General features: G+C 36.5%; 1 protein-coding gene across 1 annotated transcript in view; it reads left to right on the top strand.

The window, feature by feature from the left end:
* The window catches only part of LOC126191184 (mitotic checkpoint serine/threonine-protein kinase BUB1-like), a 249,309-nt gene that overhangs the window by 203,051 nt on the left and 28,401 nt on the right, over positions 1-17,857 (top strand). The window contains exons 16-17 of the mRNA XM_049931959.1: positions 163-287; positions 14,444-14,588. Coding sequence (XP_049787916.1) covers positions 163-287; positions 14,444-14,588 — 270 coding nt within the window. The remainder of the gene's footprint in view (positions 1-162; positions 288-14,443; positions 14,589-17,857) is intronic.

Below are 17,857 nucleotides of genomic sequence, written 5' to 3'. Positions count from 1 at the left end.
ATTTTCTGAATCTCTTAAAAGTTATTAAATGATGATGAAATAATATTCTGTTTCAATACCAAAAGAAGATTACATAATAATCTAATTGTCTGCAACAATCAAGTAGTAAAACACTATTCAAAAATGTTAATGCCACTGTTCCTTTTGATAATTCTTTTGCAGAGAGCCGTGAACGAGAATGTGGTATTTTGTTTCATGTGTAAAATCATAGAAGCAATACGAAGTTTACACAGCTGTGAAATAATACACGGTGACTTGAAGCCTGATAATATCATGGTCAGATCTGTGTAAGTATTTGATAATTGACATTTATCATTTTACTTTCATTTCAAATAAAGTTTGTACTACATGAAATGCTCTTGCCTTTCTACTGAACACGAATAAATGAAATTGCCATACTTGTGTTGTGACAAAATTGCCACCTATTATGAATACAGGCAAATATATATTCAAGGAATCATATAAAGTAACTGAGCATCTGTTGACAGTTGATGTGACTAACATTCTTTTCACTTGCTGAGAAAAAACTAGGTTGCAAGATGATTATTTATTTGTACTATGAAATAAAGCTAACTCTCTTGAAAATTAATACTATACACCTAGGATTTGACTGTAATAAAGTTTTAGTATTATAGAGAGATGTGAAGAGTTTTGCCGTGTTACATTTGTATCTTTCCCACTTCTTTGTTTATTTATTTAACGTCAAGTTCCATAGTACCAAATTGAGGAGCAAATCTCCGAGGTCACGGAACGTGTCAGTACATGAAATTACAACATAAAAGTAATAACAGATAAAAATAAATGTTTATGAACCCGAAGTTTAAGTAAAAGTAATCAACTATACAACAAGAATCAGCTTAATTTTTCAAGGAATTCCATGACATAATAGAAGGAGTGACCCCTGAGGTAACTCCTCAGTTTTGATTTGAAAGCGCGTGGATTACTACTAAGATTTTTTAATTTGAGTGGTAGCTTCTTGAAAATGGATACAGCAGTATGCTGCACACCTTTCTGCACAAGAGTTAAGGAAGTCTGATCCAAATGCAGGTTTGATTTGTGCCGAGTATTAACTGAGTGAAAGCTGACTATTCTTGGGAATAAGCTAATATAAAACTTCCTGGCAGATTAAAAATTTGTGCCGGACCGAGACTCGAACTCAGGACCTTTGCCTTTCACGGGCAAGTGCTCTACCGACTGAGCTACCCAAGCACGACTCACGCCACGTTCTCACAGCTTTACTTCTGCCAGTACCTCGTCTCCTACCTTCCAAACTTTACAGAAGCTCTCCTGCGAACCTTGCTCGCGGAAGGCAAAGGTCCCGAGTTCAAGTCTCGGTCCGGCACACAGTTTTAATCTGCCAGGAAGTTTCATATCAGCGCACACTCCGCTGTAGAGTGAAAATTTCATTCTAGAAACATCCCCCAGGCTGTGGCTAAGCCATGTCTCCGCAATATCCTTTCTTTCAGGAGTGCTAGTTCTGCAGTTTTAATCTGCCAGGAAGTTTCATATCAGCGTGCACTCTACTGTAGAGTGAAAATTTCATTCTAGAAGCTAATATAGTTAACAAGAAATGACAGTAAGGAATATATATATATTGAGAGGCCAATGTTAAAATACCCAAACGCGTGAACAAGGGTTGACAAGAGGTCCGTGGACTTACACCACTTATTGCCTGAACCGCTCGTTTCTGAGCCTAAAATATCGTTTTAGAATGGGAAGAGTTACTCAAAAATATAATACCATATGGCATAAGCAAATGAAAATAAGCAAAGTAGACTAATTTTTGTATCGAATGATCACTCACTTCAGATACCATTAGAACCGTAAAAATGGCAGCATTAAGTCTTTGAACAAGGTCCTGAATGTGGGCTTTGCACAACAAATTACTATCTTTCTGAACAACTAGAAAATTTAACTGTTCAATTTCATTAATCATATGCCCATTCTGTGAAATTAAAACATCAGGTTTTGTTGAACTGTGTGTTAGAAACACTAAAAACTGAATCTTAGTGTGATTTAGCAGTAGTTTATTTTCTACAAGCCATGAACTTAGGTTGTTAACTGCACTATTTGAAACCGAGCCAATGTTGCACACAACATCCTTTACTGCCAAGCTAGTGTCGTCAGCAAACAGAAATGTTTTTGAGTTACCTGTAATACTAGAGGGCACATCATTTATATTAATAAGGAACAGAAGTGGCCCCAACACTGAACCCTGGGCACCTCCCACTTGACTGTACCCCACATCACAGCCATTCTCAACATTGTGAATAATGACCTTTTGTTGTCTTTTACTAAAGTAAGAGGTGAACCAATTGTGAGCTACTCCCTGTATTCCATAATGGTCCAACTCCTGGCCATTTGAGAGCAAATTGTGTGATATAAAATGATCAATTATCCTTACATACACAGTGTTTTCAATAACTTTAACAAACGCTGATGGCATAGAAATAGATCTAAAATTATCTAAATTATCCCTTTCTCCCTTTTTATAAAGCAGCTTTACTACTGAGTACTTTAATTACTCAGGAAACTGACCATTCCTAAAGGAAAAATCACAAATATGGCTAAATACATGGCTAACATGTGCAGCACAGTACTTTAATATTTTGCTAGGCACTCCATCATATCCAGGAGAGTCCTTGGGATTCAGTGATTTAATTATTGACTCAATCTCCCCATTGTCTGTATCACGCAGGAGTACTTCAGACATCAATCTTGGAAAGGCATTTGCCAAGAGAGGTATATGATTCCCTGTAGAAACTAAATTTTTATTTAATTCACCAGCAATGCTCAGAAAATAATTGGTAAATAATGTACATATATCTGATTTATCAGTAACAGAAATATTTTTACTGTGAACTGACTTTATATTGTCAACCTTGTGCTGCTGACCAGACACTTCCTTCACAACTGACCATATGGTTTTAATTTTATCCTGTGAATTTGCTATTCTGTTCACATACTCTTGGCCTCCATAATAACATTTTTAAGCACTTTACAATACTGTTTGTAATGGGCTACTGTAGCTTTATTGTGACTACTTCCAACATTTTGATATAATTCCCGTTTTGTTCTACATGATATCCTTATCCCACTAGTCAGCCACCTGGGCTGCCTATTACTGCTAGTACCACATTCAGAATGTTGTAATGGAAAGCATATCTCAAAGAGCATGAGAAATGTGTTAAGGAAAGCATTATATTTATCATCTCTGATTATCGGCACTATAAACATCTTGCCACTCGTGTTCCTTGACAAGGTTTAAAAAACTCTCTATTGCTGTTGGATTAACTTTCCTACATAGTTTGTAATTAAATATGAGATTTGTTTGAGTACTAAAGCCTTTTAGTGTTAAACTTTGTGCATCATGGTCTGAAAGGCCATTCACCCTTTTACTAACAGAATGCCCATCTAGTAATGAATAATAAATAAAAATATTGTCTATGGCTGTGCTACTGTTCCCCTGCACCCTAGTTGGAAAAAACACTGCCTGCATCAGATCATATGAATTTATGAGATCTGCCAATGTCCTTTTTCTTGCACCATCATATACAAAATTTATATTGAAGTCCCACATATAAATAATTTCTGCTACTTCTTACAAAGTAAATCAAGAATCCTCTCTAGTTTGAACAGAAATGTTCTAAAGTCAGAGTTAGGGGACCTATAAACAACAACAATTAGAAGTTTCGTTTCACTAAATTCAACTGCCCCTGCACAGCATTCAAATATCTGTTCAGTGCAGTGTCATGCTATGTCTATAGACTCAAATGAAATACTGGTTTTTACGTACATAGCCGTTCCCCCACCCTCCAAGGAACTCCTTGAAAAACAGCCAGCAAATCTTTTATCCTGGTAACGGAAGCCAATGAATTCTCAAATCATTTAAGTGGTGTTCTGATGTACTAATAATTTCAGAGTCAACATCTATAAGCAATTCACTAACTTTATCTCTAATATGTCTTATATTTTGATGAAATATGCTAATTCCTTCTCTACTTGGAAACATTATGTCCTCTGAAGGTGAACCCTTAGTTAGAGGGACTTCCTTTAAGCTGGTCTACCTATCAGCTGACTTCAGTCTAAAAAAAGGTGCAGCTCTAACATCAACTACTACAGGAATTTTTCCATGAGTGGTCCCCCCCCCCCCCCCCCACCACCACCACCACCACCACCACCACCACCACCACCCACTACACTGTCACCTATAAGCTTTGCCAGACTCCCCTTCCCATACCTATTGAAGTGCAGGCCATGCCTTGTAAAACCCGATCTACTGATAGACGCAAATGCCACCACTGAGATGTGACCCATGCCCTCTGCCATCAGCACCCTCCCCAGTCCCATGTTAATGCACCTAACAGCTGCATTAAGATGAGGCCGATCATGACGCTGAAACAGTTGCATGATATGCACATTGGTGCCACCAGTTTGAATAGCTATCTTTACCAGTTCACCACCTACATCATATTCCCCGTCCCTGTCAAGACTGTTCCCTGCTCCACTCACTATCAATACCTGAACCTCCTTCATAAAATTCCTACATAGCTCCCCTATGCTGTCAAACACTTGAGCCAACCCTGCACTAGGCTTCACAATGCTGGTGACCTGGTACTCGCTCCCCAATGGTTCTTACAACTGCTGGACCACACCTCTACTGTGTGAACTTCCTAGCAGCAGAACCTTCTTCTTTCTGTTAGGCTTTGCAACTGACCTAGGCCTCCTGACTGCTGAGGACTGCTGCATGTTCCCTACATCTACAGCTACACAAGGCTCCTCTCCACCCAACTCTGGCAGTTGGTCAATTCTATTGCATACACCAAAGTATAACTGTCTGAACACCTCCTCTTCCTAGCTGCCTTCTTGCCAACTGCCAGTTCCCATTCCCCCCCACTCTTCACCCTCCTCAACCTATCTAGTTCCTCCTCCACACACCGTAACTGCACCTGAAGGGCACAGATCTTACACTCCTGCTCCTCTGTCAACTTGTATCTACTACAGAGTCTGCATTCCCAGGAGAGGATCTCGCTAGAATGCCCATTGGCTTCCCCACTGCACCCCCCCCCCCCCCCCCCCCATGAAAATACTTTGAACAAATCCCACACCGTAACCCACTACTCATAAACCTACAACAGAGCCCACACTTCTCAGTCATGGTAAGTCTAAGATACCAAAGTTCAGTTACACCTGTAGAACTATTCATAAAACTAACATTAGTGGTCTCAAAATTCTCTGTCTACTAAGAAAGGAACTACTTGTGTTAATACTACTACACCACAGCTAATACCAATATCAACAAAACTTCACAAAATTATAGCTAAAACCAAAAATTCAAATGAAGTTAAAACACTGAATGAAAATTTTACTGAAATATTTCACTGGAAACAATAAGAAACATCAGCTGAAAACTAAAACACAAAATGTACTAAATGCCTTCAACGCACAGAAAGCTGTAAAAAACACAGTGAGCGAACATTTCCAAAAGTTTATTAAATCGTTATTTAGCCACAAACAGCATGAAACATCACTGAAAACTATTAAATGTAATAACTGTATAACAGTGCACAAATAGGTTTGCCAGTACTTAGCCTTATAACCGCTACAGCTGCTGTGCATGCCACAAAATGTAAACACACTTCTTCTTTTTCTTCCACTTCTTCTCCTGCTAGTTTTTTGGGTACCTAATGTCTTAAATCTCTAGTTTTTTTAGCTGAGAGTAAGAAAAAACACAGGAAATTAGTATTCCCATAAGTTCAATGGTAGCCTTGGAGTTCGTGCATTCAGAGTTGCATAAGCAGGTGCAGGAAAAGAAAATGGAATAATGGAACCTTGAATGTAGTCACATTGAATTTAAAAATTATCAGTAATACAAGCATCGGTCATACAATTATGAAAGGGAGGAAATTTAACATACTAGTTGTCACTGAATGATAGAAAAAAAAACAATCTACTATAGATACTGGTTGACAGTTTGAAGCGATTTCCAACAATTCAAGGAGCTGAAGCAGTTCTAATGATTAGATTAGATGCACTTTTCTTTCCAAAGATCCACATTGAGGCGATCCTCTGGGCACTAGAACATGCTAGAAAACAAAGAAAAACAGATAATCTGATGTACTTTCCGCAGATCTGAAGTGAAATAGTCCTCATAAAGAAACATATTTTCATTTAAAAAGTAATAACAAGCTTGTTACGAAACATGCATGTGTTCAATGCATTAGACTGTCTTAGTCAAACATCGTCAAATAGAAAAATCATCATTTTACAACACCTACTTACGTTGGTCAGTCACTGCAGTTAATTTGTACATATTATTAAAACAATGGAACATCCAGGATGGAATGATAACGTTCATCCAAATTCCCAAGCCTATAATTTGATTTCTTAATTTAGGTTCCAAAGGCTTTGCTCATAGCAAAGTCGCACATAGAGTCAAACAAATGACTATAAATAGTTTTGTTTCAATGAATGTTAAACTTTACCATTTTTCATAGGGGACATGTGCAAATGTTCTCATAAAATTTCATTGACATCCATGGCGATCAAGCAGGAAAATGTTCCGAAATTAGGAGATTTGACATATAATGACCCAGGTCAAGATGCTGGATAAACATTTACTGTTGTGAAGTTTTTATCTGAAATTCTGATTCTGTTGTACATGCTTCTGTATGCTACTCTAGGCCAAAATTGTGAATGTCTATGTCCTCAAGTTTATGGCAATTCCTGATGAATTAATTCTACATGAGTAAGATGCTATAGTGTAAACTTTTATATTTAACTTCTCTAATCCTGTGGTGGTATGGTGCTCAGATAGGCAAAGTATGTCATATCTTTTCACAGCACTCTAAATTTTCCAAACAGACAAGAATTTATTCTACTTTATTACTCAGTCCTCTAAAATCCTGATGAAAAAATCTAACCTTACTTTTGTGTGCATTCTTAAGCATATTGTGGGTCTCTTCTTTTGCTGTAACTTCTTTCACAACAGGGTGCCTGATTACTGGTTAACATACAAAACATACCCATCAGACACCAGTAACCCCCGTACATTTTCTGCAATATGCTGAATCAACCTATCTTTTTCCCTTCTTATTAAATAGTAAACTGTATGTCACCATCTCCCAGTTGTAGGGAATCTCCCAACTGTGGGGACGGCAGGTGAAGATTTTATTATGAAATTATGCTTCTTTGGCATGTGCTTCCATATACTGCTCTAGGCAAAAATTATGAATGTTTGTGTTCTTAAATTTATGCCAGTTCCTGATGAATGGAGCAACCCCTCATTTCTACATTTCTATTGTACAAAAGTGAGATGCTTACCTAAATCCTGTATCACTTACCACTACAGTGGTCATATGATGTTCAGAGAGGTAATTTACGTCAATTAAGTTTGATGACTCTGATTCATCAAAGCAGATAAGTAGTTCATTGATTTTACTTCTTAGTCATTAAATATTTTGATGCAATAATGATAGCTGGCAATCAAATCAGATAACATGCTGTATAAAGTAGATAACCGTATATATACTATGATTAAAAATATGACTAAGATTTTGTTATCTATGAACAGTCTCTGTATCACCAACATTATCATTAGGAAAAATATAATATTTACATTGCAAGAAGTCTGTGAAATGCCGTTGAGTTCATTTCTGGGAGGGTGAGGAATTTAAAAAAAAATAAATAAATCTGGTGCAAATTGTATACTATGTAAAGAATTCAATACATATTTCCTGACTGTTCTCGAGTTTAAAGCAGAATAATAATTCAGACGGAGGTTAGTATTTAACATACTAGTGGAAAAATTACAAGAGTTAAAAAAGCGCAAATAATGAGAATTCGCACAGAGAATGAAAACGAATCTGACTCTGCATACGTAGTCATTTTACACTGCATAGTAGATGGTACATCTTAGCAATTTGAATGATTTGGCATACTGTTCCAGTGTTGTATGCAGGGAAGACAGAATCAGAATGACTGCATTTGTGTCCCAGTATGTACCCTGATCATTTTCATCTTATTTTCATGATCCCTATGTGAGGTGTAAAACAAAGGCAGCATAACTGCCACAGAGTCTTCCTCAAATATCTGTCGTTTATGTTTCCCAACAGCATTTCACAGAACTAGTAATGCCTCTCTTCTAAAGATTTCCATTTAACTTCCCAGAGGACTTTTATATGTGCCATACTAACCTATTATGATCCTAGCAGTGCATCTCTGTATTCATTCAATACCTGTTGTCATCTCTACAAGATAAGGCTCAAAAGTCTCAAAGTACTCTAGAATTTGTTATGCAACTATGTAATTTCCTTTACAAATTCACAGCACTTTCCCAGAGCCTTTCTACCAAACCTGACTCTTCCATTTGTCTTCTCTGCCCCAGATTTTACATATTTGTCTCATTTCATATTGCTTCTTGCCCGCATCTCGTGGCCGTGCGGTAGCGTTCTCGCTTCCCACGCCCGGGTTCCCGGGTTCGATTCCCGGCGGGGTCAGGGATTTTCTCTGCCTCGTGATGGCTGGGTGTTGTGTGCTGTCCTTAGGTTAGTTAGGTTTAAGTAGTTCTAAGTTCTAGGGGACTTATGACCACAGCAGTTGAGTCCCGTAGTGCTCAGAGCCATTTGAACCATATTGCTTCTTAGTGATTGTCACCCATAAATATTTAAACAATATATTGGCCTCCAGAAGTTTACCACTAATCTTTTAACGGGCTACTGTTGGGCTGTTTCCATTTGTTAAGGGTATTATCTTTCATGTATCCACATCTAAGAAAGCTTCCAGTCATTGCTCCAAGTGAGTGTATTGTCAAAGTCTTTCTGCTTTTGATGCTTTTCTGTAGACAAGAGCGTCATCAGTGAACAGTCTGCTTGTGTTGCCCTCCTTACTTGATAACAACATGTGTGTATAATGATGTGAAAAACTCTATGCACTGTTTGTGACATGTCCATTGTTACCTCCATTTATGTTGAGCACTGTATAGTATAATGTATTATTTTCTGTTATTCAGTAATTCTGTGAGCCAATCACATTTTTCTGAAGATATTCCATATGACAGTATCTTGTTATCAGTTGACAAGGTAGTTCAGTGTTGAATGCCTTTGGTAAATCAGGGAAGATAGAATCTGCCTGTTCAGCTGCACCTAACAATTGAAAAGAAAGAGCCATGTTTCCATAAGTGATTATTCCTGAACACATGGCAGTGTTTTTGAGAGAAACTTCCTGTCCCGTCGCCACAAAAGGTGGGTCATTTTGAACCTGTGGTCTTGAGTCGCCCACACTTCCTTTTTAATGTTTCCCAACCTTATCCCTCTTTCTTCCCTTGAGGTTCTCGGAGCTAAAATAGTTTTGTGCGTTTAGCCCTTAACATGTGTCAATTAGCAGTACTGAAAATATCACCTTATGAATATAGTACTGGCCGGTAATTCTTCTCATTATTTTATAGTTTTCTCAAGTAAATTTTCCTATTGATGCATAATGCGAAGTCATACTTTCAACGGCTGACAACAAAAGAATTCTGTTAGATTCACTGAATTTGGAATGTGGAAGATAGTGTTACCATCTTATGATATTTTCTTCAGGGTGTCTACGACCCGGGAAATCCGGGAAAAACCCGGGAATTTTTTCATCCGGGAGAAAACCGGGAAAAACCCGGGAATTTTTCGGAATTCCGGGAAATTTTCATTGTTTTAGCTTTGAGTTAAATTTTTGTATATTTGACTGCAGAATTGATTCTCTAGCAAAGAATGTTATTGTATCCTGCTACTGGAGAATGATACTGCAGCAAGAAAATATACACGAGAGGGAAAAAAATAAAACTTTAGTGGCAAAGGAAATGTGCAATTTACAACAACAAAACACCGTGCACGCACAAGCGTCTGCGAATAGCAAAAATATGTCAAAGGCCGTAGGGCGCAGACTAATTCTTCGTAACAATAAACGGCTTGCTATGAGCATGACGTCACAACTGTTCACGTAAGGTTCGTTTGACCAATTGCCAGCGGTCTGTTGCGCTTGCGCATTTGACTCGCGTGTAAGCAGTACCTTCTCCCGCTACTTGAAGTTTGGCTGTTAGCTGTATCGGTAGTAGCAGCAAGCAGCCAGATGCAAACGAGAAAAATTTTTCTCCCGCGCCCTAGCTGCCAGATTCACGCTTGCACAGAGTTGTAGTGGGGAGGGGGTTCTCCACGTGACCCGTGTTTACGTTAAGTGATTTCGCTGCTTCTCTTCGTGTACAGCTCCCACATAAAATGAAAACAAAACGGATTTCTGTGGCCGGAAGTTATCAATTAAAATACATTCACATAATTACGGAGGGCAAAAATATATTATTAATTTCAGTTTTCTGATTTTATTTTATTTCCAAGTTTCTAGCAGTCAAGCATTAATCGCCTTGCAGAACAGTGAAGTTAATTTTGCAAGTTTGCTAAAGAAATTTGGCTTTATTAATCTTTCCGCTGAGGCAGTCATTTTATTTGAAACGAAGTGTTTCATTCTACAGTATTGCCTAGTTCCAAGCGAAGCTAATTTCAAGTGCACGTTATCATCTTCTGCCATATATGGCATTATGCCATAATAAAGAACCAAAAATGAGATCGCAGAGTACTGGTACTCCAAGAAAATTTACATCCCAAAAACCACACTGACAAGCTTAATTCACACGAACATGCGGGCTTCATACACCAATACAGTTGCACACGCACAATAATGCCTGTTTTTCTGGCGCTCTCCGGCAACTGGTAAATCGAACCTATTTCTAACAGTCTCCGGATAGTATTGCGAACGGTGGTTAGAAAAGCGTTACTTTCAAAGTAAATTTCTTTTTACGTAAGATGAATTATGTTACGTGTGAGAAAGTGGGATGGATATCTAAATCACAGAGCATTCGAAACAACAGTTTGAGGACCAGCCACTTACAAGAATTTCGAGCCGAGACATTTATGTCAGAATTTTAAATTTACTGGCACATTTGTGCGCTGTATCTTAAAGTATAACACACGCAAAAAAAAAAAAAAAAAAAAAAAAAAAAAAAAAAAAAAAATCAATATTACATGTGAAAACTTAGCTTCTGTTGTAGCGTGTTAATCTTAGAGACCAAAATTATATGTGAAAGCTTAGCTTTTCTTGTAGGTATACGGTACTGTGTACATTAATGTAAACCGTTAACTTTTCCTCTTGCGTGTTCGCGCTATGTAACCAGTGATCTTGCTATTGGCTGACTATAACACGTGTCCTATGCTCTGAATAGCTGCTGTCATCATCGGCTGGCGAGATCTCGTGGCTTGAGATATGACTCGCTTACAAAAGGACATCGCAACCTCGGTTTCAACCTTCCGGAAACTAACGCGCTGTGTTTGGTGCAATTCGAATTTATACTTTCGTAATACGAAAATATGCAGCGTATATGTTGCTGCAAATCAAAGGTCTTTCCAAAACTTCTCTCCTCTTTTTTTTTTTTTTTTTTTTTTTTTTTTTTTTTTTTTTTTTTTTTTTTTTATTAGTAGTCTCTCCAAAACTTCTCTGCCCCGTCTTTTCTTTTTTTTCCGGGAAGTTCTGCGCGATTGCATTAAACGTTAACCATTCGAAGGATTGATAAGTTTTACAGTTCCGAGGGAAAATCTACGGAAAACCTACTGTCACTTAGCACAGAAAAAGTGTATTTTCGCTCGGGAAAAAGCATATTTTTTAAACGGGATATCCGGGAATAATCCGGGAATTTTTTTTCCTTGTCCCCGTATACACCCTGTTCTTTCTCCTTTATTGTTTTTGTTGTTGTTGTTGTTGTTGTTGTTGTTGTTGTTGTGTTACCCTGCTTAGAGTTTTTCTTCATGTGTATATGTTTTTTATTTTCTTGTAACAGAAATTTTTATTAATATCAGAACAAAATATTATAATGGTTAGCTTCTTCAGCAGCCCCTACAATACATAACTTCTTCACATGAACTGCTGCTATTTTCTGAATATTCCATAGCTAATTTAAATCTAAATTTAGGCACTTTGGTTGCTTCTTCATTACTGGTATGTCCTTGGAGTTTCTATGCAATGCCTCATCCACTCACTCCAAAAGCTATCAGTTGCATTGTACAATGAACCTAAACCATAATGCTGTGTGGAATAGATGAAACACTGCCAGAAATTAAGTTGTATATAGTGCCAGAAAAAGTTCTGGAAAAAAGTAAAGTTGAAAACCTGAAACTTTATATTAACAGCCTTTTAGTGTGAGAACACAAAGAAAACTGTTAGACAGTGTGCTGATTCACCACATGGCCAAATACAGTTTTATACACTTTGAGGTGCCCACAGAGTACACTGATTAGCCTGCTAATCAAAGTGCAGTATTGCAAGTACAAGTAGAGCTTTGCAAGCACTCCCTCTGTTCTGCAGTCTTTAACATTATTTTAAATCAGTCATTGAATAATAAAATGATTCTCTTGCATCTTATATTCTCGTTCATCAGATTTTCATTAATGGCTATAGTTATTGTGATATTTCAAAATTAAGTAAGCCATAACACTACATTTGAGTAGTTTGCAATGAAAAATAGGAATCGCTATGAGGTTACCTACTTTGAAGGACATCTCTGTATCCAGTCTCAAGAAAATGGTTTGTACATTTTACGCTTACATCCATCCATACACGCAAACAATACAGTGATAATGAACTGTTCATTGCATGCATTGTATCTCGAATTATTCAAGACACCGAAATGACTTTTTGTAATATGCTAGCATGCAAAGAGGAGAGTATTTGCCATTTGACTAACATGGGGAGCTTCATTATCTACCACAGTACACAATTACCTACAGATTTTTTCAATTAAAATAATGTAATTATTTAAAGACCCTCAATAGCTGTGAGTTGAAAAATGGTGTGCATAAGTGAAGACATTACATATTTATTTTTATGCTGACAACGAGTTTTTTCATAAGTTATTGACCCGTCCTTTCCTCAGTTGGCTGTTTAATGATCCGCTATTCCAAGATTCTGCCGCGGTTGCAAGTGCAGTAGGTGAAGTTGTATAAATCCTACTGTATCTCAGTAAAAGAAGCAAAATTCAGTACATATCCAAGAGAAACGTAGGCCTTTTAGACCAGTGGTTCCTGATTCCGAACTGGTGATTTGTCTAGCTTAAATTTCCATAATTCGAAGGTTATTGATTAATTTAAATACAATTTCAAGGCACCACCAATTTTTATACCTTATATTCTAAATTCTGTTATAATATTGATTTACCATATTTCAATTTTTAAAGGAAATATTCAGAGTTTAATCTTCAAAATTATTTGAGGAAGAGATCAGAGCAGCCAGTGAGTGCCCAATACCATTTCCACAGTGTACACATCAACCACCTGCCATAATGAAGTGGGCAAAGTGTGTGTTTCATTTGTTCCGGCTACCCTGCCAGCTGATGTCTTTGTCTGCACTCCCTAACTTATCCACATCTTCTGCACCAGAAATTATAGAAATAATCATGACATAAAGTATAGTATGACATAAAGGAAAGTATGAGGCCGTGCAAAAACTGATCTCCACTGAATTTGAAATAACAAACTAGGTGCATTGAGAATGTTGACTACAGATTACAGAAATAATTAGTTTGTGGTGCAGAATGAATGCTAAACCTACCATTCCTGTTTGTTTTGTAGTTCGTAATATATTCATTTTCTATATGCACAAATAAATTTTGCTGCTTGGAGCTAGTGAAGGTGTTTGGTTACATCGGTAACAGAAATAGTAGTTGCTATATAAATGCATTTTCCTTTAATGGATTTACTACACTAAATGGTGGATTTGTAAACAAATTCAAACTGATATGTTTTATAAATTCCTCATGTAGAGGTGCTTTTTTGTAAAGTTCAAAGTGTGCATTGTGGAACTTTCAAAAGTGGACTGTGTTTTTCTAAGTACACCACAACATAATGATTCCATTAGAGAAAAGGAAAAGAAAGTGTAGACAACTTATCATATTAAGTGCAAGAAAAAGATGGAGGTCAAATTCCAAAAAGCAGTGTGACTGGTGGCTGAACAGTGGGGTGGATTATGAATGTGGAGGCTAAAGAGCGGTCCTCAGCATGCACTCTCTCTGAATGATGCTGCAGAAAAGGTCTATTTTAATCTATTTGCAATTTAGTTACATTTATTTGTGTTACTGCAAAAGGCTAAATAATGCTCAGTAGAAAATGAATAAATATATCACTATAGTTATAGTCTTTAAACATAAGCAGTAATGGAATTTGATTTCTAGCTAGATACAATATTATGTAAAGAACCAGCTCGTATAATGAAAATTATTTACACCTTTGGTGATGTACATATGTGGAGTTCTCATTTGTTGCATTGTGGACCGTATTTCATTGTTTATCTCAACAAGCTTGAATAAAAAATGTAGTTTCACAACTAATATTAACAAGTTTCCTTAGTGTTCTTACCTCTTGTCTTTCAGATATCCACCAAGTATCCAGCTTATTGATTTTGGAAGAGCGATTGATATGACTTTATTTCCTCCTAAGACAACATTTACATATGCTGTAACTACCAAAGATTTTCAGTGCACCGAGATGCAGGCAAAAAAGCCTTGGACATATCAAGTAAGTCTTTACTCAGACCTGGCAATATGTATTCATTGTGGGTCTTTAGATAACTGGAAGAAATAAAGAGAATATCTGATTTCAACTAATAAATTCTGTCAACTAAATGCAAACTTTATCTTTTATTTTAGGAAATAAACTTTTGAAAACTGAATTCACTATCAGACTTTCCTCAGTTCATTCATCTGTTGTGTTCAACCATTCCATAATAGAGAACTTTCAGGGACTATGTACATAAATGATAAAAATGTTAAAAGACAGTAATGTTAGAATAAAATTTCTTTTAAAAGAAATCATTGTCATATGCTTCAAAATGTGTGTATGCTAAAACTGAATTTCCATGTGGTGATGGAATTTGTTCTTCAAAAAGAGATTTGGTTTTTTACTCCATAAAAACATTAACATCCCACCTTGGATGTTACATATAAACTCATTGTAGACATATTGTAGACTTTTGTAATGTAAGTAAATGACAGATGGTTGATTCTCAAGAAGCATATAACAGTTACAGCAGTGATAAGATAATGTCTATCTTCATGAAGATCCTGAAACAGTTTTCTTTGTTGTGTTGTAAAACATTAATACTTTTTCCATAGATCATCAATTTATTTGATTTATTGTATTATTTTTTTACTATCTCATATATAAAAATTCATGTATTGAGTAGAGGGAGTTGTCATTCAGAAATTCTTTTAATTTGTTTTTAAGTGTTGGTTGGCTATCTTTCAGACCTTTAATGCTATTTGGCAAATGACCAAAGATTTTTGCAGCAGCATAAGTCACCCCTTTCTGTGGAAAAATCAGAGTTAACCAGAATAGTGATGATCATCGTTTCTTCTAGTGTTCTTGCTATACACTTTGCTATTATTTTTTAATTGAACTGGTTATTAATAACAAATTCTTAAGTGAATATATATATTGTGAAGATACTGTGACTGTCCCAAGTTCCTTAAATAAATGTTTGCAAGGTGATCTTCGTGGACTCCAGCTATTATTCTGATTACATGCTTTTGTGCACTGAATAATTCTTCTCTTAATGATGAATTACCCCAAAATATAATGCCACATGAAAGTAGTGAATGAAAATAGTCTTAATAGGCTAATTTGCTGATATGATTATCACCGAAATTTGCAACAACCCTAATAGCATAAGTAGCTGAACCTACCGGTAACCATTTCAGCAGATGATCAATGTATTTCGTCCATTTCAATGTCTCATCAATGCACACGCCTAGAAATTTTGAGTATTCTGTCTTAGCAACAGACTTCTGTTCAAAGTCTATATTTGTGGTGTTCACTGTACAGACTTGCATATGTTGTGTTTTCTTAAAATATAGTGAGTCCATTTGCAGACAACCATGTAATAATTTTCTGAAGGGCCCTATTTACAATTTCCTCAGCTAATTCTTGTTTGTTGGGTGTAATTACTATATTTGCATCATCAGAAAAAAGAACTAACTTTTTATCTTCATGAATATAGAGTGACGAGTCATTAATATATATGAAGAACAGTAAGGGGTCCAATATTGGACCCATTCTTGATACCTCTCCAGTTAGAGGACTCTGCTGATTTTTGCAGACTATCTGTACTGTTAATTTCAACGTTCTACATTCTTCCGGTTAAATATGAATTAAACCATGTGTGCACTGTCCCACTCACACCACAATTATCTAGAAGAATTTCATGATTCATACAGTCAAAAGTCTTTGAGAGATCACAAAATATCCCAATGGACGATGTTCAGGTATTCAGATCATTCAATATTTGATCAGTGAAAGCATATATAACATTTTCTGTTGAAATGCCTTTCCAAAAACAAAATCGACATTTTGCTAGTACTTTATTTTTACAAATAAGTGAAACTACTCTTGAATACATTACTTTTTCAAGAATTTTGGATCAGGCTGGCAGAAGTGAGATTGGGCAGTTTCTCAGCATCAGACCTATTCCTCTTTTGTATGCAACGGTTTAACAAGAGCATATTTCATCTGGGAAAAAAATGGCCTGATTCAGCGAGCTACTACATAAGTGGTTGAGAACCCTAATCATTTGTCGGGGACAAGCTTTTAGTACTCTGTTGCAAATGCCATCAGTTCCATGAAGGCTTTTACTTTTGAGTGAATTTATTTATTTTCCTAATTTCATTGGGAGAAGTGGGCTGAATTTCAATTTTATCAAATTGCATAACTATTGCCTCTTCCATATAAAATGGCTCTAAGCACTACGGGACTTAACATTTGAGGTCATCAGTCCCCTAAACTTGCAACTACTTAAACCTAACTAACCTGAGGACATCACACACATCTGTGCCCGAGGCAGAATTCAAACCTGCGACTGTAGCAGCAGCGCAGTTCCCGACTGAAGTGGATCCTATTTTCTGTACAAAACTTAAAAATGATTATTAAAAATATTTTCTACTTCTAACTTCTTGTTAAGAAAGTTTTCATTGAGTTTGACAGAAATACAGTCTTCCTGTCCTCTCAGTTTCCCTGTTTCCCTTTTAACAATATTCCAAATTGTTTTAATTTTACTATCAGAAGTGCTAATGTTGGTCATAATGCACATACTCCTGGAATTTTTGATAACTTTTCTTAATACAGTGCAGTAGTTTTTATAATGTTTGACTGTTACTAGATCATTACTCCTTCAGAATTGAGAAAACCTTCGCCTCTAGTAGACTTGTTTGGATCTGTGTCTGAAGGCTGAGACAATGCCACTACGCTTTTTTACCCTGGTTACAGCACCTACATAATACATAATTTGGTACATAAAAGTTATTTAGAAGTAATATTAAACATAGTTAGGGAAAGGTTAAAGGTATGGGGAAACACGTGCTGACACCATGCTACAAGTTTCTGTGGATTATCTTAAGCTCTGGTTCATTTGATTGAATTGTATTAAAATCATCATTACTCTGGTACCAATTGAGTTTCAGATAAACCATGTTATGTGTTTACTGTATGTATAAACTTCAATTTGACATATCGATGAAGAGTGTAGCTGCATAGATTTGCCAGTAGTTTAATTTTAAATGTTTGTTAAATCATATTTTATAAAAAGCTGTGTTAATTGTGAACTAGTGCTTGCACAGCAAAGTGCAATGATGCGATCAGTTTGTGAAATCAGGAAACGAAATTTGATATGTTCATATTCTTTGAGGCAGTGCCATGCCACTGTCAAGTGCTGTTGGCAAGCTGGATGCACTCAGCGCTTGTGAGGCCAATTGAGGAGCTATTTGATTGAGAAGTAGCAGATCTGGTCACAAAAA

This window comes from Schistocerca cancellata, chromosome 6 (assembly GCF_023864275.1).
Source record: "Schistocerca cancellata isolate TAMUIC-IGC-003103 chromosome 6, iqSchCanc2.1, whole genome shotgun sequence".
Classification (NCBI taxonomy): domain Eukaryota; kingdom Metazoa; phylum Arthropoda; class Insecta; order Orthoptera; family Acrididae; genus Schistocerca; species Schistocerca cancellata.
The sequence above is the reverse complement of the archived record's forward strand: the minus strand, read 5'-3'. Positions and strand labels throughout refer to the sequence as shown.